Source organism: Bombina bombina, chromosome 2 (assembly GCF_027579735.1).
Source record: "Bombina bombina isolate aBomBom1 chromosome 2, aBomBom1.pri, whole genome shotgun sequence".
Classification (NCBI taxonomy): Eukaryota; Metazoa; Chordata; class Amphibia; order Anura; family Bombinatoridae; genus Bombina; species Bombina bombina.
The window spans coordinates 426,951,668-426,976,667 of record NC_069500.1 but is presented as its reverse complement, the minus strand read 5'-3'; the positions used below and the strand labels follow the sequence as shown (position 1 = coordinate 426,976,667).

The 25,000-nt window shown below is 37.5% G+C and overlaps 1 protein-coding gene across 3 annotated transcripts in view; it reads right to left on the bottom strand.

The window, feature by feature from the left end:
• MED15 (mediator complex subunit 15) overlaps positions 1–25,000 on the bottom strand; it is a 138,964-nt gene that overhangs the window by 105,717 nt on the left and 8,247 nt on the right. For 2 of the 3 annotated variants that reach the window (XM_053701979.1, XM_053701980.1), the window contains exons 2-9: positions 19,286–19,373; positions 18,733–18,784; positions 13,615–13,644; positions 13,306–13,518; positions 12,048–12,331; positions 11,297–11,623; positions 10,904–11,134; positions 8,976–9,095 (exon numbers count right to left, since the gene is read on the bottom strand). In XM_053701979.1, coding sequence (XP_053557954.1) covers positions 8,976–9,095; positions 10,904–11,134; positions 11,297–11,623; positions 12,048–12,331; positions 13,306–13,518; positions 13,615–13,644; positions 18,733–18,784; positions 19,286–19,373 — 1,345 coding nt within the window. The remainder of the gene's footprint in view (positions 1–8,975; positions 9,096–10,903; positions 11,135–11,296; positions 11,624–12,047; positions 12,332–13,305; positions 13,519–13,614; positions 13,645–18,732; positions 18,785–19,285; positions 19,374–25,000) is intronic. The other variant, XM_053701981.1, reaches the window with a different exon arrangement.

Here is a 25,000-nt window from a genome sequence, read left to right as displayed (position 1 = left end):
GACCGAGACATAGAGAGTTGATTTTATAATTCAATTTATGAAATTCCTACATTGCATTGCAATTTTTCTTAAAGGGACAGTCTAGGCCAAAATAAACTTTAATGATTCAGATAGAGCATGTAATTTTAAACAATTTTCCAATTTACTTTTATCACCAATTTTGCATTGTTCTCTTGATATTCTTAGTTGAAAGCTTAACCTAGGAGGTTCATATGCTAATTTCTTAGACCTTGAAGGCCACCTCTTTTCAGAATGCATTTTAACAGTTTTTCACCACTAGAGGGTGTTAGTTCATGTATTTCATATAGATAACACAGTGCTCGTGCACGTGAAGTTATCTGGGAGCAGGCACTGATTGGCTAAACTGCAAGTCTGTCAAAAAAACTGAAATAAAGGGGCAGTTTGCAGAGGCTTAGATACAAGATAATCACAGAGGTTAAAAGTATATTAATATAACTGTGTTGGTTATGCAAAACTGGGGAATGGGTAATAAAGGGATTATCAATCTTTTAAAACAATAAAAATTCTGGTGTAGACTGTCCCTTTAATAGCAAAGTTCATGCAATATAAGTATTCTTTATTTATAGCCATCATAAAACAATAAAAATTGCCAGTGTCAGTTGTATATATCTGGCCTATGCTTGAAAAAGGACATTAAAAGGGACAGTCTAGTCCAAAATAAACTTTTATGATTCAGATAGAGAATGTCATTTTAAACAATTTTCCAATTTACTTTTATCACCAATTTTGCTTTGTTCTCTTGGTATTCTTAGTTGAAAGCTACAGCTAGGAGGTTCATATGCATATTTCTAAGCCCTTGAAGGCCACCTCTTCTCTCAGGGCATTTTGACAGTTTGTCACCACTAGAGGGTTTTCGTTCATGTGTTTCATATAGATAACACTGTGCGCACGCACGTGGAGTACCAGTGAGCCAGTTCTGATTGGCTAAAATGGTTGTCTGTCAAAAGAACTGAAATAAGGGGGCAGTTTGCAAAGACTTAGATACAAGGTAATCACAGAGGTAAAAAGTGTATTTATATAACTGTTGGTTATGCAAAACTAGGAAATGGGTAATAAAGGGATAATCTATCTTTTTAAACAATAACAATTCTGGTGTAGACAGTCTCTTTAAACACTTTTATATTGTAATATAAAAGGTTTCATTACACGTAGTAGGAAAAAACAAAATCTTTGCAATATACTTTTATTATTTTACACCTTTTTCATGTAATTTAACTGAAAATTGTTTGTTTTCTAAATTCCACTGAGTTTCTATAAAGTAATGGGCACGGCGAAGTTTAAAAACTTAAGTTTTCTCTTTATGATTTTTCCTTCCTGACGACAACTAGCAACAGATATAAAACAGGCAACAAAAGAGACTGTAAACAAGGTTGTGTGGAAATCCTGTTAGATAATTACTGTAACAATCCTATATTCCACAGCTCCTTGTTTGCACAGTATCTTTAATTGCAAAAGCAAGAGAGAGCGAGAGTGTAAAGAGAGGAGAGAGAGAACAAGTGTTTCAGTAACACCAATTGCCAACAGGTATAAAATAAATCCAGCACATAGCCATGAAATCTCCATTGACAATCATTGGCAGTTTGACATTTCTGCCCTACTATGTCTGTCCCATTATTGTGAAGTGGAAGCATCTAGGAGCAACAACCCCACTGAACACCTTTGGGATAAACTAGAAAACTGATTGCGAGTGAGACCTTGTCATTCAACATCAGTACCAAATGGTCTTTTGGCTGAATGGATGCAAATTCCCACATACACGCTCCAAGCTGTTGTGAAAGCCTTCCCTGAAGAATAGTGGCTGTTATAACCGCAAAAGAACAGCTAACTCCATATTAATACCCGTAGTTTTGGCATCGGATGTCCAAGCTCATAGAGGATAGCCAGGTGTCCACATATTTATTTGATTTGAGGAATGCATTGCTTTTAATATTTTAACCATTTAACTGCTAAGCCATTTCCACCCATATCCTGAGCTGTTTTGCAGTTTTTAGACATTTAGGCACAACTGTAGACCATTTTCAAATAAGAAACCCAGACTTATTGTAAATCTCTATTTTTTTTATGGAGAGTCATAAATAGGGTCCTTTAGTTAGTGTTGATGTGCACATAGGGGCTCCAATGAGCCTCTATGCAAATAAATGGACATTTATACACACCAGGTGATCACTATTACCACAGTGATCACCTGGCTTTTAAAACTTATATAAAGGTTCTTTATTTTAAAGATGGGCTTTAAAACAAGGGGTTTCTTGGGGGAATTTAGGCCTTTTTTATGGGCTGTTATAAGGGCATATGGGTGTGAAGTGCATTAAAACTAGTGTATTATTATAATTAGCTTTAAAATGGTGGGTCTTGGTGGTTTCTAGGGATTAACGGAGCTGAGATCTGGTGTTTGAATACCATACCAAACCCCCCACCATCTAGCTCCCTTAAGCCCTGTGGTCCTTCCCGGTGCTTGCTGACCTCCCCATGTGCAGTGATGTAATTCGAACTTAAGAGGTTTAAATAAATGTAACAAGATATAAGAGAACAAATGGAGTCTCTATGGAAGTGCGCAAATGATCACAAACAGGTGTAAGGTGGCGGATTCAGCAACGGCAATCCAGGCAGCTCTCTTGGAAAGTTGTAGATGAAAGTCGGGAACCTGTGGAAGACAGATAGAAGAGGCGCCTCATGGGACAAGTATCGTCTTAGACAACATAGGAGAGCAGTAGCAGCGGACCCCCCCACAGAGTGTTACTCACAAGAGCGGCGGTACAACCGTGTACCCAGACAAACAGGACGGAACCAAAAGTCGCCCGTCAGACAAGCGCAAGCTCGATACGCTACAGCAGACGTCACTCGGCAGACAGCGTCAGAGTCGACCCAGCAGAGGAGCCAATGGGGTGGATGGAAACTCGGCACAGCAAACCTCCACAGAGGAGTCAGGAATAAGACCAAAATTGCACTAACGGCAACAATATTAGAAAACAGGCAGGTGTGATATACTCAAAGAAACATTTATTGAGTATGAACAGATAAAAACATGCGTCCAGCAACGCGTTTCTCAACATAGTCGTTTCATCAGGCTGATACTAATACATGGATATACCTGCTCTATTTATAACACACCTGTGCCAATCACAAAGAGTTCCAGCTGCTGACACACCTCTAAGTAAAAATAACTTAGTATGTTAATCAATAGGGAGGATGTTAATCAATAGGGAGGTGTCTAAGGAGCCGGAGCTGAGGATGGACTTAAAAAATAACATACTTGAAAAATGAATATACATTAAAACATTCTGGATCAACAGTAATTATTAAAATTTAATCTAATCATGCAGAAATCATTAGCATGCATATCAAACATAAAATAAAATAAAATTAAATATTCCTATAACGACCTAAAACCTAATAGATTAAAACATCGATTCGCACAAAATCGTGACTCGATGTATATATATCAGTACATCATAATATTCGAGTATCAGTGGAAAACTTGAATCAAACAAGTATTAAATAACCAGAAAGGTACTATTAAAAATCCGACATTGGCTGCTAGTATGCCAGGGAGGCTATATGACAGTGGCTATATATATATGTGGGGGGGGAAATAGGAGGAGGGACAGTGGAAGTGGGGGCGGGGGCAAGGGATGGGAGGGCGATCAGAAGGGAAGGTGTGATGAATCGGGATCAGACTAAAGATTCCAACATAGAGTCAGAGGGACATAAAGGGGCAATATGCAGGTCCATAGGATTTAGTTTCCTATATACATCTACTATTAATGTGACTAAACTCATCAATGGTGCTTAAGCGGACATTAGATACAGTCGCTAACTAGACTAGATAATAAGATGAAGATGGAGTGAGGTGACTGTGGACAACTCTAATAATAGGCCCTAGTTAATGGAAAGCTGCTATGTCAATACACAAATTTAGCCCATCTGGATGCATACATTTCAAAACGTGAATCCAATACGTTTCTCTTTGTCTTAATCTAAAGTACCTATTATAAATATAGGATTTAGGTATATGTTCTAAAGGGGTCACAGAGAAGCAATTGGTGTCACCATTGTGTATGATGTTAGTGTCTAGAGACGCTATGGTGCTTGTAATTCTTCCTCATATTACGTTTATGTTCAGACCACCTAGTGCTGAACCGCCTACAGGTTCGACCCACATATTGGATGCCACACAAGCAGGTGAGAAGATATACAACATAAGTTGATGCACAGGAAATATGTCCAATAATAGAATAAGATCTATTAGTGATAGTAGATCGAAAAGTTTTTTGTTTGGTGTCAATCGAATGACACATCTTACATCTGCTCACTCTACATCTAAAAGCACCAAAAATTGGTGCAGTAGGTTTAGATGTTATAGGAGCTGGTTGTCTCTTGTGTTTCACTATCTTGCTGGGAGCAAGCAAGGTTTTTAAAGTGGGAGCTCTCCTGTAGACAACTCTTGGTTTGGTACCTATCGACTTACCCAAAATGGGATCCTTAGTCAAAATGTCCCAATGTTTAACCAGCACATTTCTAATCAGTTCATGATTAGAGTTATATTGCGTAATAAAAAGAGGATTTTCATTAAAATTATTAGTTTCTTGTCCCAAATGTTTGTTTGAATTTGTAAAATACCCGTTCCTATCATCTAATCTAGCCCTTTTGTAACCTTTATCTATAATATTAAGTGGATAGTTCTTTTCCAGAAAACGTTCCTTCAAGACCTGACTTTGAGAATCATAGTCAGATAACGTGCTGCAATTGCGGGAATACGTTTGAACTGACCATATGGTATATTTTGTTTCCAAGCATGGAAATGACAACTTTTGAAGTCCAAATAACTATTGCAGTCAACCGTTTTGAAATAGGTTGTACTAGTCACCTTACCTTCATTAAAGCTTAAATTCAGGTCCAAATATACAATTGATTTATTATTTATTGAACTAGTGAAAGTCACGCCCCTGTCATTGGAATTCAAGTGTTCCACAAAAGATATGGCTGATTCCTCATTGCCCCTCCATATAAAAATCAAATCGTCAATATATCTGCCATAGAATACCAGGCTCGCCCCAAAATGAGAGTCATAGATATAGCGGTTTTCAAAATGACCCATAAACAAATTTGCGTAACTAGGGGCGAACCTGGTACCCATGGCAGTACCTTTAGTTTGAAGAAAAAATTCGTCCTGGAACACAAAATAGTTGTGCTCCAGGATGAAAGAAATGAGCTGTAGTAAAAACTCTTTCTGGTTGATAGATAGATAAAAATCTTGGTCCAGAAATTCAGACACTGCCTCCATACCCAAATTATGTGCAATATTTGAGTATAGAGCCTGAACATCACAGGTGATCCACACCAAGTCAGGTGTGATATTCAGTCCCTCTAATTTCTTAAGGAGGTCTGTGGAATCTTGAATATAAGATTCGAGACCCCGGACATATTTCTGCAGAAAGTGATCAACGTATGAGGATACGTTGTCAGTTAAACTGCCTATCCCCGCTATAATTGGTCGACCTGGTGGGCATGAGGGGTTTTTGTGTATCTTTGGCAAATGGTAATAAAATGCCAAATTTTGTCCGCTTAAGCACCATTGATGAGTTTAGTCACATTAATAGTAGATGTATATAGGAAACTAAATCATATGGACCTGCATATTGCCCCTTTATGTCCCTCTGACTCTATGTTGGAATCTTTAGTCTGATCCCGATACTCACACCTTCCCTTCTGATCGCCCCCCTATCCCCCTGCCCCGGCCCCTCCTTCCACTCTCCCCCCCCCCCATCCCGTCCCCCCTCCAATTCCCCCCCCCCTTATCCCCCTGCCCCCGCCCCCACTTCCACTCCCCCACACCCCCCCCCCTCCCGTCCCTCCTCCTATTTCCCCCCCCCCCCCACATATATATATAGCCACTGTCATATAGCCTCCCTGGCATACTAGCAGCCAATGTCGGATTTTTAATAGTACCTTTCTGGTTATTTAATACTTGTTTGATTCAAGTTTTCCACTGATACTCGATTATGATGATGTACTGATATATATACACATCGAGTCACGATTTTGTGCGATTCGATGTTTTAATCTATTAGGTTTTAGGTCGTTATAGGAATATTTAATTTTATTTTATGTTTGATATGCATGCTAATGATTTCTGCATGATTAGATTAAATTTGAATAATTACTGTTGATCCAGAATGTTTTAATGTATATTCATTTTTCAAGTATGTTATTTTTTAAGTCCATCCTCAGCTCCGGCTCCTTAGACACCTCCCTATTGATTAACATCCTATCACTAAGTTATTTTTACTTAGAGGTGTGTCAGCAGCTGGAACTCTTTGTGATTGGCACAGGTGTGTTATAAATAGAGCAGGTATATCCATGTATTAGTATCAGCCTGATGAAACGACTATGTTGAGAAACGCGTTGCTGGACGCATGTTTTTATCTGTTCATACTCAATAAATGTTTCTTTGAGTATATCACACCTGCCTGTTTTCTAATATTGTTGCCGTTAGTGCAATTTTGGTCTTGTTCCTGACTCCTCTGTGGAGGTTTGCTGTGCAGAGTTTCCATCCACCCCATTGGCTCCTCTGCTGGGTCGACTCTGACGCTGTCTGCCGAGTGACGTCTGCTGTAGCATATCGAGCTTGCGCTTGTCTGACGGGCGACTTTTGGTTCTGTCCTGTTTGTCTGGGTACACGGTTGTACCGCCGCTCTTGTGAGTAACACTCTGTGGGGGGGTCCGCTGCTACTGCTCTCCTATGTTGTCTAAGACGATACTTGTCCCATGAGGCGCCTCTTCTATCTGTCTTCCACAGGTTCCCGACTTAAATAAATGTAACTTATTTTTTTCCCCTATGATACAGAACCTTACAAAGTTTAGAGTTGCCGTAATAATCTTAGTACAAATGGTTTTAAAATTGTATCTTCTATATTAATCCTGAAGGAAATTATTTGGTTTTCATTTTCTACATCTAAATTACACTATTACTGCTGATGGTTTAGCAAGTCCAAAAGCAAGGTTTCCCATAGATAGGGGAGACAAACTAAGTTGTGAGGAACTATGGTTCTAGACACAAGTTTCTGATTAGAAGTGGAGATGTACTGAGTATCTAGAGTAATGGAGGTTGTACCAGCTCCACCAGTGACTAGATGGAAACTCACCTGGGGAACTTAAAAGGACCCAGCATGCTTGAATAGCACTATTGATTGCTTCACATATAAGAGAAAAGCTTTCTGCTTTCTTCACTTTGTTTTAACATTACCACCCTATGAGGCACATTCTTGTTTCATTTTTAGATCAGGTTTCCTGGTGAGATGATTAACACTACTAAGAGAGCTGACAGGCAAGTTCACTGACTAAACATTTGGACTACTATTTGGTATTAATATTGAACCACATGAATTTTGTGGACTGAATCGGATATATTTAACAGTCTGCTAAATATATTTATTAATAGTAGTATGTATTGTTTCTACAGTGCCCCTCAGCACAATCCGAAGAATGAAGAGTACATAAACTATCATTCTAAAAATATTAGTAGCAGTAAAATGTTACCAATAAAGGGACTTTAAACTCAAAAAAATGATATCACACACATGAAAGATCAGTCTGGGGGGGGGGGGGTGGCTACTGCAAAACCATTAGTGAAGCCTCTACAAGACTGAAATTATTCAGCACAGGAACAATGAATTTTCAGAAAATGAAAAAAAAAAAAAAAAAGAATGATTGTAATACATTTTGAAAGGCCCTATTGGAAGCCAAATGCAAGTACAGTGTACATTCAACTTAGCTAATATTCTTTTGAAAACTGTTTGCTAAATGTCTTCACCATCTCCAAAAATAGACTAGGTGGTTATTACCTAGAACTAAACAGACTATTTTAGACCTACTACACATGCTTCTGCTTTGGAAAACCATCTGCCTTCCCAACTGTCAATTTCTGTACTTTACTGTAAAATCATAAAAGGTTATAAAGTGTGTAAACAAAAGTGATTTAGAGATAACATGTTTAATAAGTAAATAAGAGTATGGGGAAAAGAGCAGGGTTTTTAAAAGGGCAACATTGTTTTCCCTTACAGCTATTAAAGTTATCATCTAAATATCTTTTAAAACGTTTATTTTATGTCCAGCTTTTTCATTGTGAAGTCTACTGTATACACTTGCAATTGTCTTTGGAAAAGGAGACTAAATAACGAAAGTATATTCCAAAGTCGTTTCACTACACCTATTTAAGCAATTTCTATTATAAGTGTGTACTGCGCCCCTTTAAAGGTCACAAATTGTACTTCACTTGACACTTCATAGCTATATTACTACTCTTTGTGCAGCACTGAAAACATCCATCTTATAAGTTGCCTTACACGTCTTGTTCTTTTACACACATTTACTATAAGCCTGTCCGTCAGCTGTGATGTAATGTCTACTTGTGCTTCCCTGGATAATTTCCTTCTACTACTCTTTATTCTAAACTTAAATTTTGTGCGATTACAAGGTCACATTTGATCAATTGCACTATTATAATGACACAGCTGCTGAGGCAGGCAAGCAAGCAGGATCTATACAGGTGGAGCAAGGATAAAGGTTACATGTTACAAAAGAATACAGCAAGTGCTACATAACTAAGGTAAAAAGCAGACTATAAACTGAGTTTGTACAAAGCCCAGTCTGTGTATTTTACTGAAAGTCATATTGCTTGTAAATTAAAACAAGACTACATTTAATGAGGGTTCCATGGAGTACACAAACGGAACATTTTAAAGAATAGAACAGGACTAATAAGAAATAAATATTACTCTTATTGTCAATAAAAAAAAAAAAGATCGCCTTCAAGGTTCTGAGTTTTGTTTTTTAAAAAAAAAGGACATAATATTCCTGACACTGGTCAGAGGTGAGGGTGTCACACACAACATGTGAGATTGCAGCAAACCACAGACCTTATCTTAGCTCAGGCACCCACAAGAAATCAATACCTGTGGGATCTGCTGTCCTCCCAAAGGGACGGAGCTCGGAGGCGTGGCAGACGTGGTGGTGGTGGGCGGAAACCGTGGTCTTACTGTCATCCCACCTCTGGCCATAGCTGCGGTGATCATCTTTGAGGACAGAGGGACAACAGACAAACGTAAAACAAGAAATGCAGTGCGAAGGATAGGAAAGAGGTGTGCACATGCAGGTCCAGAGGCCCCAGAAGCACGCTGCATTCTAGTCAGAGTACTGAGCAGCATCCCAAGCAAGAGAAACCTGCACTAAAAGCTAGAAAACCACAGCAAAAAGCACCAGCAATACAACCACCACTCAGTTGGCATCCCTGTTGAATCTTAGTAGGTACATAAATGTTTATCTTATCAATATATATCCCACAAAGCTAGCAACATAGTAGAACCTAAGTAAGAGAGAGTAATTTCTAGTTGAGTTTTGTATTATGTCCCATCAGCCCCAGCTGAGTGCTTGGTACTCCTTTCAGGATATGTGTAGCACACTGCAAGATCTCTCACCAGTGAAGAATGCATTATTATATACAAGAAAAGTGACCTACAGCTATACTATGTCAAATCTACATGCACCTTACAACATAAGAATCTTCTACAATTTTGTTAGAACGTTAGATGTCTAGAATATTTGTTAGCAACCACTATTCAGATAATGTCAATTCCATATTGTAATAAACCTTCAAGGTCCAGATGCCTCAGCACTTCCAGTAATGGCCATTTGTAGGGGGACAAGCAGAAAATGTACTTTTCCTTAGTAAAAGCCAAAACGACAGGTTACGCTTTATTCTCAAATGAGAGCAGCACACTTGCAACAACATACTGAATATACATAGCTTTAGGAAATGATTTTTGAGCCGCTTTGATACTTTCAAGTTAAGCATACTTTAAAGTATGTTGGAGGAGGAAGGTGGGAGCTGACACACCTACTTTAGGAACCACACGGTAAAGAGACGACGATATTGAGATTAAAACCGAAGACCAAAAGAGAAAACCTAAATAAAGCTCAATTATGTTTTAGACCTGTCGTACCTCAGAAAGCATTTAATGTACTGTAAATATAGAACAAGTTTGCAAGAGCACACATGCAGTGAACACAACAAAAGAATTAATCAACACAAGCAGAGAGCAGGTATGGCCAAGGCTTTTAGGCAGAGGCTATAATGGGAGTTGTTATAGCAGAGAAGCACAAGACACAAACTCCTAATTCAAACTTTTATCCGTTTAGTAGAGCCCAATACACAAAATGTGGGGGCTTGTTTGAATAGTCAAATCTGCCTGGGTTTTGTAGACTGCATCTATTTAATAACTTCTACCTAGAATTCTGATCCTCAAGGTGAAGCAATTAAGTTGGCAAAAAGATCTGTTAAATATAAAGTAAATGAACTGTAATATGCAGGTTACTGTGGCTAAACTGATTGCTGCCTCCATAAGCAAAAAATATGAAGAATATTTTGCTTATCTTTAAATACTAACGAAGACATTTTTAACATTTGAAGAGAAGTTGTCAGGACCTTCTGTTACCAATCAACTTTTTATAGTATATAGCACAGTAGGTCAATCAACACAGCAGAGTGCTCATTACCAACCAGCAGCCTTATAATCTCACCACATGGGAACCATAGTTAAAGCAGCAGTGCAAGTTAAAATAAACTCTCAAACTGAACTGCACAAGAAATTTTACTAAAGGATTTTAAACAGCTTGGTTTCTAAGGTGCACAATTAACAGAGTATGGTTAACTGTATCTAATTGCAAATATTTACAAGCATTTTGTGGGGGGTTTTACTTCAGACAGTGAACAATAATTTCTAGTAAAAAACAATTCTGCACTGCTGCTTTAAAATGTTTCCATTACAGTTAGAAACCCAATTCCATGCAGAGGAAGAAGCCCTCAGTTTTCCGTAACACTTACCTGCCCACTTGTGGCTGCCATGTGGGCCTGAGCTGCCTGCTGTTGTGCCTGCTGCTGTGCCTGCTGTTGAGCTTGCTGCTGAGCCTGCTGCTGAGCCTGCTGTTGTGCCTGCTGCTGAGCTTGCTGCTGAGCCTGCTGCTGAGCTTGCTGCTGAGCCTGCTGCTGAGCTTGCTGTTGAGCCTGCTGCTGTGCCTGCTGCTGAGCTTGCTGCTGAGCCTGTTGTGCTCTCACCTTTGATCAAAAAAAGAGATTTCTTACTTTTATTAAGTGCATGTAAAAAAACAAACCTAATATTTCTCATTTTAACATTTCCACCAACCAATTAAAAGAAATGTAGTGCATCTAGGTTAACTCATCACATGCCAGTTCTTTTTGTTCATGTCAGGCAAATACCTGAAGCATTTTCAGTTGCTGCTGTTGTGTGAGGGTTACAGACATAACTTGTGGGGGCATCTGCCCTGGCAGACCCTGTCCTGATGATACCATAGTTTGTTGTTGCTGTTGTGAAGGAAGTAACTGCTGTTGACTTTGTGCCAACTGTTGCTGTTGCATTTGAAGCTGCAACACTTGCTGTGGTTGCTGCTGCATTTGTTGCTGTTGTTGCATTGGCTGCTGTTGCTGCATAACTTGAGTTTGCTGTTGTTGCTGCTGCTGCTGCTGTTGCTGCTGTTGCAGTTGATGAATTTGCACAATTCTCTGAAGTTGCTGCTGTTGTAATTGCTGCAGGAAGAAAAAAAATGAATTGAGGCATAGCATCCAATTGCAAACCTATAACCTAAATTGTTAGTCTTTTTTGTTGATGTAATGCATTCTGCAACATTATATACATGGAAATTGGCTTAACAGAGTATTGGCTAGTATTAGACAGAGTAAAGGTTCAATTTCCAGTAGCAGTGCATTTTTTTTTTCTTCACAAAATGTTGTTGATTTAAGGTGGTAAAGGCAAACAATGTGGGTGAGTTCAAGAATGCCTGGGATAAGCACAAAGATATCCTACAGACTAATTAAGCTCATACTTTCTAGGAAATATGGGCAAACTATTTGGGCCTTTGGTTCTTATCTAACATCATAATCATGTATAGCCCCCACCCCTGGGGGAATTCAGTGTTATAACTGACACCTTTGATCTCTGACAATCTCTTACTTGCTGCTGGGTCTGTTGCTGCTGCATCTGCAGTTTCAGTATATGCTGCTGCTGTGCAGCTGCATGGAGCTGTTGCTGGTTCTGCTGCTGCTGCTGTTGCTGCTGTGCCTGCTGCTGCTGCTGCTGTTGAGCTGCTGCTGCCGCCTGAAACTGCTGCTGTTGCTGTTGCATTGCAGTTTGTTGGGCCACCTGAAACTGCTGTTGTTGGTGCTGCAAAGCAGCTTGTTGATGCTGAAACTGCTGCTGCTGCTGTTGCTGTGCCATTTGCTGCAGCTGCAGAGGAGCTAAAGAGCAAAAGGCAGAGTACATATTTACACATTAATAGAAAATACAGAGGACTGGGATACAGCATACAATTGTCAAGTAAAACATCTACCCTATAAAAATAATAATAATAATAATGTGTCCCCTAATAGTTGATCCCAAGTTACATCTTTAAACCAACAGCCTCTACAACATCTCTCAGTACAATAACCTTTGATAAATATGAAGTCCACCTCAAGTAGTTTTCAGTTTTGGTTGGAAATGGATTAATAGGTATACTTATGACATTTATGACTCTCCACACTGACCCATAAATGAACATAACTTGTGCTATTCCAATCAATGGATTAAATTGTGCATTTATAATATATGCTCGAAAATAATACAGCATGATGTATGGAGATCACCAAAATATATAAACAATTGTTGCTTAAATGAAATTAAATATGATTCACAAAAACAATTAATGATACCACAAACAACACACACACACACAAACAAACACACAGTCACCACTGAATAAAAGGATGGCAAACACCTTGTAATTAACATCCTTTTTACTACAGTTATTTTGCACTATCCAAACTGCACCCACCATTTGCCTTATTTGGAGAAGCCAATCTGGGCTTTAGCCCAGCGACAACAACAAGGCTAGTCACAGCCATAAAATTAGTATAAAGTAAATTGTTTTGCATTTATTATTTGCTAAAGCCAATTAGGGACATTTATACAGCAGGGTTAGCCTTGATAAGTCAGAAATAGAAATAGCTCTATTTCAGAGCTAAATTACATTAAAATGGGGACAAAATAAATACAGAAAATATATTGCAAAGTTGTTTCATTATGCATAATTAAACATTTTATATATAAATCTTAAAAGGTGTTTACTGTCCCTTTAATTCCTTGTGCTCCCCTTTATTTAAAAATTGGACAGCTAAAACAGTCAATCAGTGGCAATCTGTACAATAGGTTCTAGACAACAGTAAGTACTTACTAGGTTGGTTTCCTGCAGACACACCAGTTATTCCATGTGGTGCCATTCCTGATGACCCAGGCTGAGGCTGCCCAGGCATATTCATCTGCTGGGGCATCTGAGGCATCCCACCCATGCCACCCATCTGGGGTCCAGGAGGGCGAACACCCATGACCATTCCTTGCGATCCACCAGGTGGTGGCCCGGTCAGGGTTTGCAGGGCATTCATAGGATCTGATATGAAGAAAGAAAAAAAAAAAAGTCAGACTTTGGATTCACAAAGGAAAAACACAAAACAAAAACAAGAAATGTGAAAGAAATTTAAATTACCACTTGCATTTGCCTGGGACTTCTTGTTATCTGGAAACAAAATACAAGAGAGTAACATTACAAAACTCTGGAGCTAAAAAGGTGTGTATCATGGCTGGACTAATTGTATTTTCAAATTAAGAACCAGTGAACAAATCTCTCATAAACACATCACACATCACTATTAGACCCAGTTATTATTCAGAACGCACACAAAGGAATGATTAAAGGGACACTAAACCCAGATTTTTTATTTCATGATTCCGAAAGAGAATACAATTTTAAACAACATTCAAATTTATTTCTATTATCTAATTTGCTTTATTCTTTAGATATCTTTTGTTGAAGAAATAGCAATACACATGGGTGGGCCACTCACATGAGGACTTTATGTGCAGCGACCAATCAACAGCTACTAAGCCTATCTAGATATGCTTTTCAGCAAAGCATATCACGAGAATAAAGCAAATTAGATAATAGAAGTAAATTAGAAAGTTGTTTAAAATTGCATGCTCTTTCTTAATCATTAAAGAAAACATGTGGGTTTCATGTCCCTTTAATTCCTTGAAGTGCCCCTCCTACCTTGGAATTCAGTGGGTCACTGAACACTATCTGAACACTGTGCTCAGGAAGCTGAAGAGGAGGTAGGAAAACAGAGTGCGGAGACTTCAAGTGAAGCAGTCATGATACCATCAACTATTCCATAATCTCTCATGTGCCATCAAATTGGGTTCTTTTTCTGGGTATTATCTCGGACAAAATCTATGTATTCCTTCAAGAACCAAAATCATGTAAACGGAGATGGATCTCAAACAAAGGTATCATCATTGTGCAAGAGACTGTATGGTGATGCTGGGCTTCATGGCATCCCCTCTGACTGTACTTGCATTTGCTCGGTTTATTTTACAAGGACTGTAAAATAATTCAATAATGCCTGGGACATGCATAAGGCTATCCTAAGAAAACAGTAAAATGTAATATGGGTAGAATTGATGGGCTTTTTGGTTCTTATCTACTGTCAGGTTCTATATTTCACGAGACCATGAGCTCCTTTTCCTAGCAAAACCACTATTTACTAACCATGTCTAAAAGAATAAATCTCAGTGTTCCTTATACTGCAGATAAATGAATATTCTATGGGAAATAGTTATCTGCAGCTAAATTTAAGTCATTGTCACAAATGCCAGTCTTCCAGGTTCAAGGCACGCTGGAGGTAACCAGGAATCCTCCCTGTACATAAATAAGTTAGCACTCATGGCTGGCAAAATTTAGGAATATAGCTCTTGAAAACTCTCAAATATGTTTAAGGGACAGCCTAGTCAAAATTAAAGTGATGATAAATCCTAGCGTTTTTGAAACGCTAGGATTTACCAGTGGAACAAATAAAGGGGACTTTTAGTCATGAAGTATAAAATGCTTAATGCTGAAAGTTCTTTTATTTGTCTGCAGCATTCATTGCGCTGAGCGCCTCAGGCCCCCCATTGCAGAATGACATTTTATCACTGAGGTGATTTTAGACAATAGAGTGCTAGCTATCCAGTATAATGCCAGCATGGCTATTGGCTAAGAGGTGGAAATGTCTGAAAAATAGCGTTCTGCTGTGGGCTGCCTGGGGAGCTCAGCGCGGCGAACGCTTCAGACAAATAAAGGAACATTCAGCATGAAATATTTTATACGTCATGACTGAAAGTCCCCTTTATTTGTTCCACTGGTAAATCATAGCGTGTCACAAACACTAGAATTTACTATCACTTCAAACTTGCATGATTCAGGTAGGGTATGCAATTTCAAAGAACTCTCAAATTTACTTTTATCATCAAATTTGCTTTCTTCTCTTGGTATTCTTTGTTAAAAGCTAAACCTAGGTAGGCTCATATGCAACTTTCCAAGCCCTTAAAGGCCACCTCATATCTCAGGGCATTTTGACAGTTTTTCACAGCTAGATGGTGCAAGCTCATGTGTGCCATATAGATAACATTGTGCTCACTCCCGTTTGCACTGACTGGCTAAAATGCAAGTCTGTCAAAAGAACTGAGATGAAGAGGCTTAGATACAAGGTAATTACAGAGGTAAACAAATATAAAAAGCGTTGGTTATACAAAACTGGGGAATGGGTAATAAGGGGATTATCTATCTTTTTAAACAAACATTTTCAAGTAGACTGCTCCTTTAAAGGGACACTCAGGTTAAATTAAATTTTCATGATTCAGATACAGCATGTAATTTTAAACAACTTTCAAATTTACTTCCATTACAAAAAATGTGCACAGTCTTTTATATTTACAATTTTTGAGTCATCAGATCCTACTGAGCATGTGCAAGAATTCACAGACTATACGTATATGCATTTGTGATTGGCTGATTGCTATCACATGGTACAAGGGGAGTGGAAATATACATAACTTTGAAATTTGTTATAAAAAAATCTACTACTCATTTGAAGTTCAGACTAAGTGCTATTGCATTGTCTTGCTATCTTGCATTTGTTGATTATGCAAATCTAATGTGTTGACTGGTCCTTTAACATGGCCAGAAGCCAGATGTAACTAATCCGCAGCATGTGTAACATGTTCAGAAAAACTGCAGCAGGAATTATTTGAAGGGCACTCTCCAGCCTCTCTGTGGCGAGCGGGAGAAGCACAATGCAGTGATAGATTACAGATAAAGCAGGCAAAATTAAAAAAATAAATACTGCATTGATTTCTGCTACGCTTGAACGATTTTCAGATTTTATTTTGGGTTCAATGTAATTTTAAGACTTTACTACTAGTGGCTTTTTTTACAGTAGATCATGGTTCTGAGCTAAGCATTCTACCTTGTGTTCCTTGAATATTTCTTTAGAGACTTTAAATATTTATTCAGAAATCATGACTTTTAAAATTAGAGGCCCTTCTTCAAAGACATGATGTTATCAAAGCTTCCAACTATTATTTGGAAGTCTTTTTCTTGATACTGAATTATAGTAGACTTCAAAGTTTGTTTAACTTACTTGCAACCGTGATGGCTCATGAACTAAGGAAAAAAAATTGTTCATTTTAAGTATGACTCATTAAACTTGGGCCGTAGCAACGTTCATCTGTCGTCATCATCATGCTTCAGTTGAACAGTTATACAAGGCGTACTTGTATACTCAAAGTGATGGTAAATCCTAGCGTTTGTGAAACGCTAGGACTTACCAGTGGAACAAATAAAAGGGGACTTTCGGTCATGAAGTATAAAATACTTCCTGTTGAAAGTTCCTTTATTTGTCTGAAGTGTTCGCCGCACTGAGCTCCTTAGGCAGCCCACGGCAGAACGCTATTTTGCTGTGAGGTGACGTTTCCACCTCTTAGACAATAGCCATGCGGGCCAGCTGGCACCATGCCAGATAACTAGCACGCTATTGGCTAAGATCTCAGAGTGGCGAAAGCTTCAAACAAATAAAGGAACGTTCCACTGGTAAATCCTAGAGTTTAACAAACACTAGGCTTTACCATAAGTTTAACTAAATTCAACAAGTTTGTTATCCGCATAAGTAGCATTTGAAAGGAAGGGCTTATAGACCGTGATTCCGTGGCTATGCATTAACTGGTTTAAGCAAAAAGAGCAAATATAGATGGTGAAAGTTTCTCCCTCACATAAGCCAGACTTCCTTGTAGCCACTAGTTCTTGTTCTACTAAAAGCTTAAAAGGGAACTAAACCCCCCCAAAAAATATTTCATGATTCAGATAGAGCAAACAATTTTAAACAACTTTCCATTTTAGTTCTATTATCTAATTTGCTTTGTTCCCTTGTATTCTTTGTTGAAAAGAATGCTGAGGTAGGCTCAGGAGCAGCAAAGAACTACTAGGAGCTAGCAGCTGATTGGTGGCTGTGCATATATAACTGTTATTGGCTTACTTGGTATGTTCAGCTAGCTCCCAGTTTTGTATTCCTGCACCTTCAACAAAGGAAAGCAAGAGAATAAAGCTTATCTGATAAAAGAAGTAAACTGGAAAGATTTTGTAAAACAGTATGCTCTGTATGAATCATGAAAGAAAAATGTTGGGTTTTATGACCCTTTAAAGAAATTGATAAAACATGGATTTGGTTTTCTTATGCATACATAATACAGTGATTAACTTCTTATAGTAACACACACAAATAATTTAATCATTTGGTTACCAGTAATACAAATCACTGATACACAAAACAGTTCATGAAACCCTCTGGTTGAGTGATACATAACAATTTTTGCTACTTATCAGCCCATTTTCGAACCCAGATTAAACTAAAAACATTTGGTTTGCCTATAGCCCTTGAGGATAAATAATGTAATGGCCTAGTGTACTTACTGGGAATCACATCTCCAAGGTTACCAAACTAAAACAATGGATGTGCCACTGCACACTGCAAAAGCTCAGTGGTACAGCACATAAGGAGATTGCAGGTCTGCTGCCACCCCTACCGATGTACTTCATACACTGCTCTGGCAAAGTAATGTTTGCAAAGAAATTCTCAAACTCCACCACCCAAGTTTCCCACTCTAACACACCATAAGGGGTGAACACATGCAATGCACAATGAAAATGAATTGTGTTAAAAGACTTAAAGTAATGGTAAATCCTAGCGTTTGTGAAACACTAGGATTTACAATTGGAACAAATAAAGGGGACATTCAGTCATGAATTATACAATACTTCATTCTGAAAGCTCCTTTATTTGTTTGCAGCATTCACTGCACTGAGATGCTAAGGCAGCCCACAGCAGAACGCTATTTGGCCGAGAGGTGACGTTTCAACCTTTTAGCCAATAGCCGTACAGGAAATCCGGCAAACGCTTGAAACAAATAAAGGAGCTTACAGAATGAAGTATTTTATACTCATGACTGAAAGTCCCCTTTATTTGTTCCAATGGTAAATCCTAGCGTTTCCAATCACTTTAATATGCTAGGGTTGCCACCTCGGTCATGTTTTCCTAAATACTTATGAGTTATACATGCTGCGGGGTGTGCAGTGAGGAATATGAATAGTGCTGTTCAGGGTTGAAATTCATGTTCCTACCTGCACACTCTGCAGCATGTATAAATTCATAAGTGTCCAGGAAACATGGCCGAGGTGCCAACCCTATAATATGCCCACATCAAATTTTACAGTTGAAAAATAGAAAACAATACTTACGGATGTCTCGAAAGTGAATGATTAGCCGGGCCACTAAAGAAAGATATTCCTCCTGTAATTAAAACAAAACACAGTCATGAGCAAGTCACCATGACACAAAAAGTTGAGTAGATATATAGATATAAATGTATGTAGGCAAGGGGAAGGCACTCACCGTCTTAAAATGTAATTCTTTATTCACAGATAAAGAATTACATTTTAAAACAGTGAGTGCCTTTAAAAAAAATACCCACTTTAATATGGTGGTATTAGAAATGCTCTCCCCAGGATCTGAAATAACCTTTCATTTAATGTGCACATCACCTGGATGATTTTACTGACCACCCTGCTAAATATTTTGGCCAATATTAAGCTAAAATTAGCTAATATTTTGTTTGTTGCACAAATGATCATTCCATGCATGTATGTTAAATAATGCAATTAAAATGTTGAGAAGCCCACTCTACTTCATAATGCCATCTAACTGGCAAACATTTTATTAACCTAAACAAACAAGTATTTCAGTGGCAACTATTGGATAAAGCAGAGAAAAATAAACAAAAGTGATACGTACACGGGTTTTGGCTTTCAGAAAAACATGGCTCTCCATCTCCTTGCTAGACTTGTTGTGAGCTACTCCAGCTTTGCGCATTGCTTCGTCTCTGAAAAACATAAGTAAAGCAAATTAGGGAAAGTAACAACTATTTGAGAATTTTAAAAAGGGATATGAAACCCAGTTTTTTTCTTTCATGATTCAGATAAAAAAAAATGACATGCTCTAATTTACTCCTATTATCAAATTTTCTTCATCTCTTGGTATCTTTATTTGAAAAAGCAGGAATGCTGGTTTATAACCTGGATAGCGCTTGCTGAATGGTGGCTAAATGTAGCGGTCCTCAAGTACCCCCAACAGGCCAGGTTTTCATTATAGCTTAACTAGAGTACAGGTGAAATAATCATCTGATGGGTGAAAGCAGGTTAGAAACTATGGTTACTGATCAGCTGATTATTTCACCTCTGCTCTAGTTCAGCTAAAACGAAAACCTGGCCTGTTGGAGATACTTGAGGACCATGGTTCAGAAACCCTGCCCTGCACCTGAGACAGGCAGCATAAACCATAGTGATGCTTAGTCAGTTTACTATGACAAGCATCTCCTCCTCTCAGTAAGAATCAGGGGTGATGGTAAGGGAGATTAGATCTAAAGATTAAGAATTTATAAAATCATAATCTATTATTCTGCTCAGTGCACAGCCTTTATTCAGTGATCACACACTCTCAAAAACTGTTAAACATTTGTTTATAACAGGCCTGACAAATATGAGGCACATGGGTAATATGGAATCTAAAAGGTTTCTAGCTTGTCTAGTTCAGAGCTAAAATCCCAGCATATATTTTTACTTTGGGGCTTGCACTTGCTCAGCCACTTGATGATCAGTAATGATAATATAATTTTTAAATATCTTGTTTCAAAAGGAGATCGCCTAGTAAAATACCATCTAATTTCCACTAGTAATTTATCACTGGTGATTATGACCAATGTATCATGCAGAACACAGGGGCGTGATATGACCATGTTTTTGCTAAGACTTTGATTGATTTCAGCTATGCCAAACTTATTTGATTTAGAAATAGTCAAGGCGTGAGTACAGCTGATGGGGATGTGAGAAGAATGTGAAGGCTTTCTGGGTAGAATGAAAAGTGAACCACAAATCGTGGATACCAAAATTCTGCAATTGTGTATGTACACTTTTTAAAGTGAAAGTCAATCCTAGCGTTTGTGAAACGCTTAGGATTGACCATTGAACCAAGTAAAGGGGACTTTCATTCATGAAGTATAAAATACTTCATGCTGAAAGCTCCTTTACTTGTTTCAAGTGTTCTCCGTTCTGAGCTGCTCATGCAGTATGATAGGCAAAGTACCGCACTCACTGGGCTTGACAGCAAAAGATGCGATTTATTTATTCATTCAAGTATGCCCCGAAACGTCACTTGAATAAAGGACATCTTTTGCTATCAAGCCCACTGAGTGCTCGCTGGATTTAGAAAATAAATCAATCTTTATTAAACGGTTTAATAAAGATTGATTTATTTTCTAAATCCAGTGAGTGCAGTCCCTGCTTGGATCTTCTACAAATAATTTGACTTTGCACCCTGGTGGAAGACACTTTTGAACTGTGAGTGCATATACATAGAGGATAGAGATAGAGATAGAGATAGAGATGATAGAGATAGAGATAGAGATGATAGAGATAGAGATAGAGATGATAGAGATAGAGATAGAGATGATAGAGATAGAGATAGAGATGATAGAGATAGAGATAGAGATGATAGAGATAGAGATAGAGATAGAGATGATAGAGATAGAGATAGAGATGATAGAGATAGAGATGATAGAGAGAGATAGAGATGATAGAGATAGAGATGATAGAGATAGAGATAGAGATGATAGAGATAGAGATGATAGAGATAGAGATAGAGATGATAGAGATAGAGATAGAGATGATAGAGATAGAGATAGAGATGATAGAGATAGAGATAGAGATGATAGAGATAGAGATGATAGAGATAGATGATAGAGATGATAGAGATAGAGCATGATAGAGATAGAGATGATAGAGCTAGAGATGATAGAGATAGAGATAGAGATAGAGATAGAGATGATAGATGATAGAGATAGAGATGATAGAGATAGAGATAGAGATGATAGAGATAGAGATGATAGAGATAGAGATGATAGAGATAGAGATAGAGATGATAGAGATAGAGATAGAGATAGAGATAGAGATGATAGAGATAGAGATGATAGAGATAGAGATGATAGAGATAGAGATGATAGAGATGATAGAGATAGAGATGATAGAGATAGAGATAGAGATAGAGATAGAGATGATAGAGATAGAGATGATAGAGATAGAGATGATAGAGATAGAGATAGAGATGATAGAGATAGAGATAGAGATGATAGAGATAGAGATAGAGATGATAGAGATAGAGATGATAGAGATAGAGATAGAGATGATAGAGATAGAGATGATAGAGATAGAGATAGAGATGATAGAGATAGAGATAGAGATGATAGAGATAGAGATAGAGATGATAGAGATAGAGATAGAGATGATAGAGATAGAGATAGAGATGATAGAGATAGAGATAGAGATGATAGAGATAGAGATGATAGAGATAGAGATAGAGATGATAGAGATAGAGATAGAGATAGATAGAGATAGAGATGATAGAGATAGAGATAGAGATAGAGATGATAGAGATAGAGATGATAGAGATAGAGATAGAGATAGAGATAGAGATGATAGAGATAGAGATAGAGATGATAGAGATAGAGATAGAGATGATAGAGATAGAGATAGAGATGATAGAGATAGAGATAGATAGAGATAGAGATGATAGAGATAGAGATGATAGAGATAGAGATGATAGAGATAGAGATGATAGAGATAGAGATAGAGATGATAGATGATAGAGATAGAGATGATAGAGATAGAGATGATAGAGATAGAGATGATAGAGATAGAGATGATAGAGATAGAGATGATAGAGATAGAGATAGAGATGATAGAGATAGAGATAGAGATGATAGAGATAGAGATAGAGATGATAGAGATAGAGATAGATAGAGATAGAGATGATAGAGATAGAGATGATAGAGATAGATGATAGAGATAGAGATAGAGATGATAGAGATAGAGATAGAGATGATAGAGATAGAGATAGAGATGATAGAGATAGAGATGATAGAGATAGAGATAGAGATGATAGAGATAGAGATAGAGATGATAGAGATAGAGATAGAGATGATAGAGATAGAGATAGAGATGATAGAGATAGAGATGATAGAGATGATAGAGATAGAGATGATAGAGATAGAGATAGAGATAGAGATGATAGAGATAGAGATAGAGATAGAGATGATAGAGATAGAGATGATAGAGATAGAGATGATAGAGATAGAGATAGAGATGATAGAGATAGAGATAGAGATGATAGAGATAGAGATAGAGATGATAGAGATAGAGATAGAGATGATAGAGATAGAGATGATAGAGATAGAGATAGAGATAGAGATAGAGATGATAGAGATAGAGATAGAGATGATAGAGATAGAGATGATAGAGATAGAGATGATAGAGATGATAGAGATAGAGATAGAGATGATAGAGATAGAGATAGAGATGATAGAGATAGAGATAGAGAGATAGAGATAGAGATGATAGATGATAGAGATAGAGATGATAGAGATGATAGAGATAGAGATAGAGATGATAGAGATAGAGATAGATGATAGAGATAGAGATGATAGAGATAGAGATGATAGAGATAGAGATAGAGATGATAGAGATAGAGATGATAGAGATAGAGATGATAGAGATGATAGAGATAGAGATGATAGAGATAGAGATAGAGATGATAGAGATAGAGATGATAGAGATAGAGATAGAGATAGAGATGATAGAGATGATAGAGATAGAGATGATAGAGATAGAGATAGAGATGATAGAGATGATAGAGATAGAGATAGAGATGATAGAGATAGAGATAGAGATGATAGAGATAGAGATAGAGATGATAGAGATAGAGATAGAGATAGAGATGATAGAGATAGAGATGATAGAGATAGAGATAGAGATGATAGAGATAGAGATAGAGATGATAGAGATAGAGATAGAGATAGAGATGATAGAGATAGAGATGATAGAGATAGAGATAGAGATGATAGAGATAGAGATAGAGATGATAGAGATAGAGATAGAGATAGAGATAGAGATGATAGAGATAGAGATAGAGATGATAGAGATAGAGATGATAGAGATAGAGATAGAGATAGAGATAGAGATAGAGATAGAGATGATAGAGATAGAGATAGAGATGATAGAGATAGAGATAGAGATAGAGATAGAGATGATAGAGATGATAGAGATAGAGATAGAGATAGAGATAGAGATGATAGAGATAGAGATAGAGATGATAGAGATAGAGATAGAGATGATAGAGATAGAGATAGAGATGATAGAGATAGAGATAGAGATGATAGAGATAGAGATAGAGATGATAGAGATAGAGATGATAGAGATAGAGATGATAGAGATAGAGATGATAGAGATAGAGATGATAGAGATAGAGATAGAGATGATAGAGATGATAGAGATAGAGATGATAGAGATAGAGATAGAGATAGAGATGATAGAGATAGAGATAGAGATGATAGAGATAGAGATGATAGAGATAGAGATGATAGAGATAGAGATAGAGATGATAGAGATAGAGATGATAGAGATAGAGATAGAGATGATAGAGATAGAGATGATAGAGATAGAGATAGAGATAGAGATGATAGAGATAGAGATGATAGAGATAGAGATAGAGATGATAGAGATAGAGATAGAGATGATAGAGATAGAGATAGAGATGATAGAGATAGAGATGATAGAGATAGAGATAGAGATGATAGAGATAGAGATAGAGATGATAGAGATAGAGATAGAGATGATAGAGATAGAGATGATAGAGATAGAGATAGAGATGATAGAGATAGAGATAGAGATGATAGAGATAGAGATGATAGAGATGATAGAGATAGAGATGATAGAGATAGATGATAGAGATAGAGATAGAGATGATAGAGATAGAGATGATAGAGATAGAGATGATAGAGATAGAGATAGAGATGATAGAGATAGAGATAGAGATGATAGAGATAGAGATGATAGAGATAGAGATAGAGATGATAGAGATAGAGATGATAGAGATAGAGATGATAGAGATAGAGATGATAGAGATAGAGATGATAGAGATGATAGAGATAGAGATGATAGAGATAGATAGAGATAGAGATAGAGATGATAGAGATAGAGATAGAGATAGAGATAGATAGAGATAGAGATAGAGATGATAGAGATAGAGATGATAGAGATAGAGATAGAGATGATAGAGATAGAGATAGAGATGATAGAGATAGAGATAGAGATGATAGAGATAGAGATAGAGATGATAGAGATAGAGATAGAGATAGAGATAGAGATAGAGATGATAGAGATAGAGATGATAGAGATAGAGAAGATAGAGATAGAGATGATAGAGATAGAGATGATAGAGATAGAGATAGAGATGATAGAGATAGAGATGATAGAGATGATAGAGATAGAGATGATAGAGATAATAGAGATAGAGATAGAGATAGAGATAGAGATAGAGATGATAGAGATAGAGATGATAGAGATAGAGATAGAGATGATAGAGATAGAGATGATAGAGATAGAGATAGAGATGATAGAG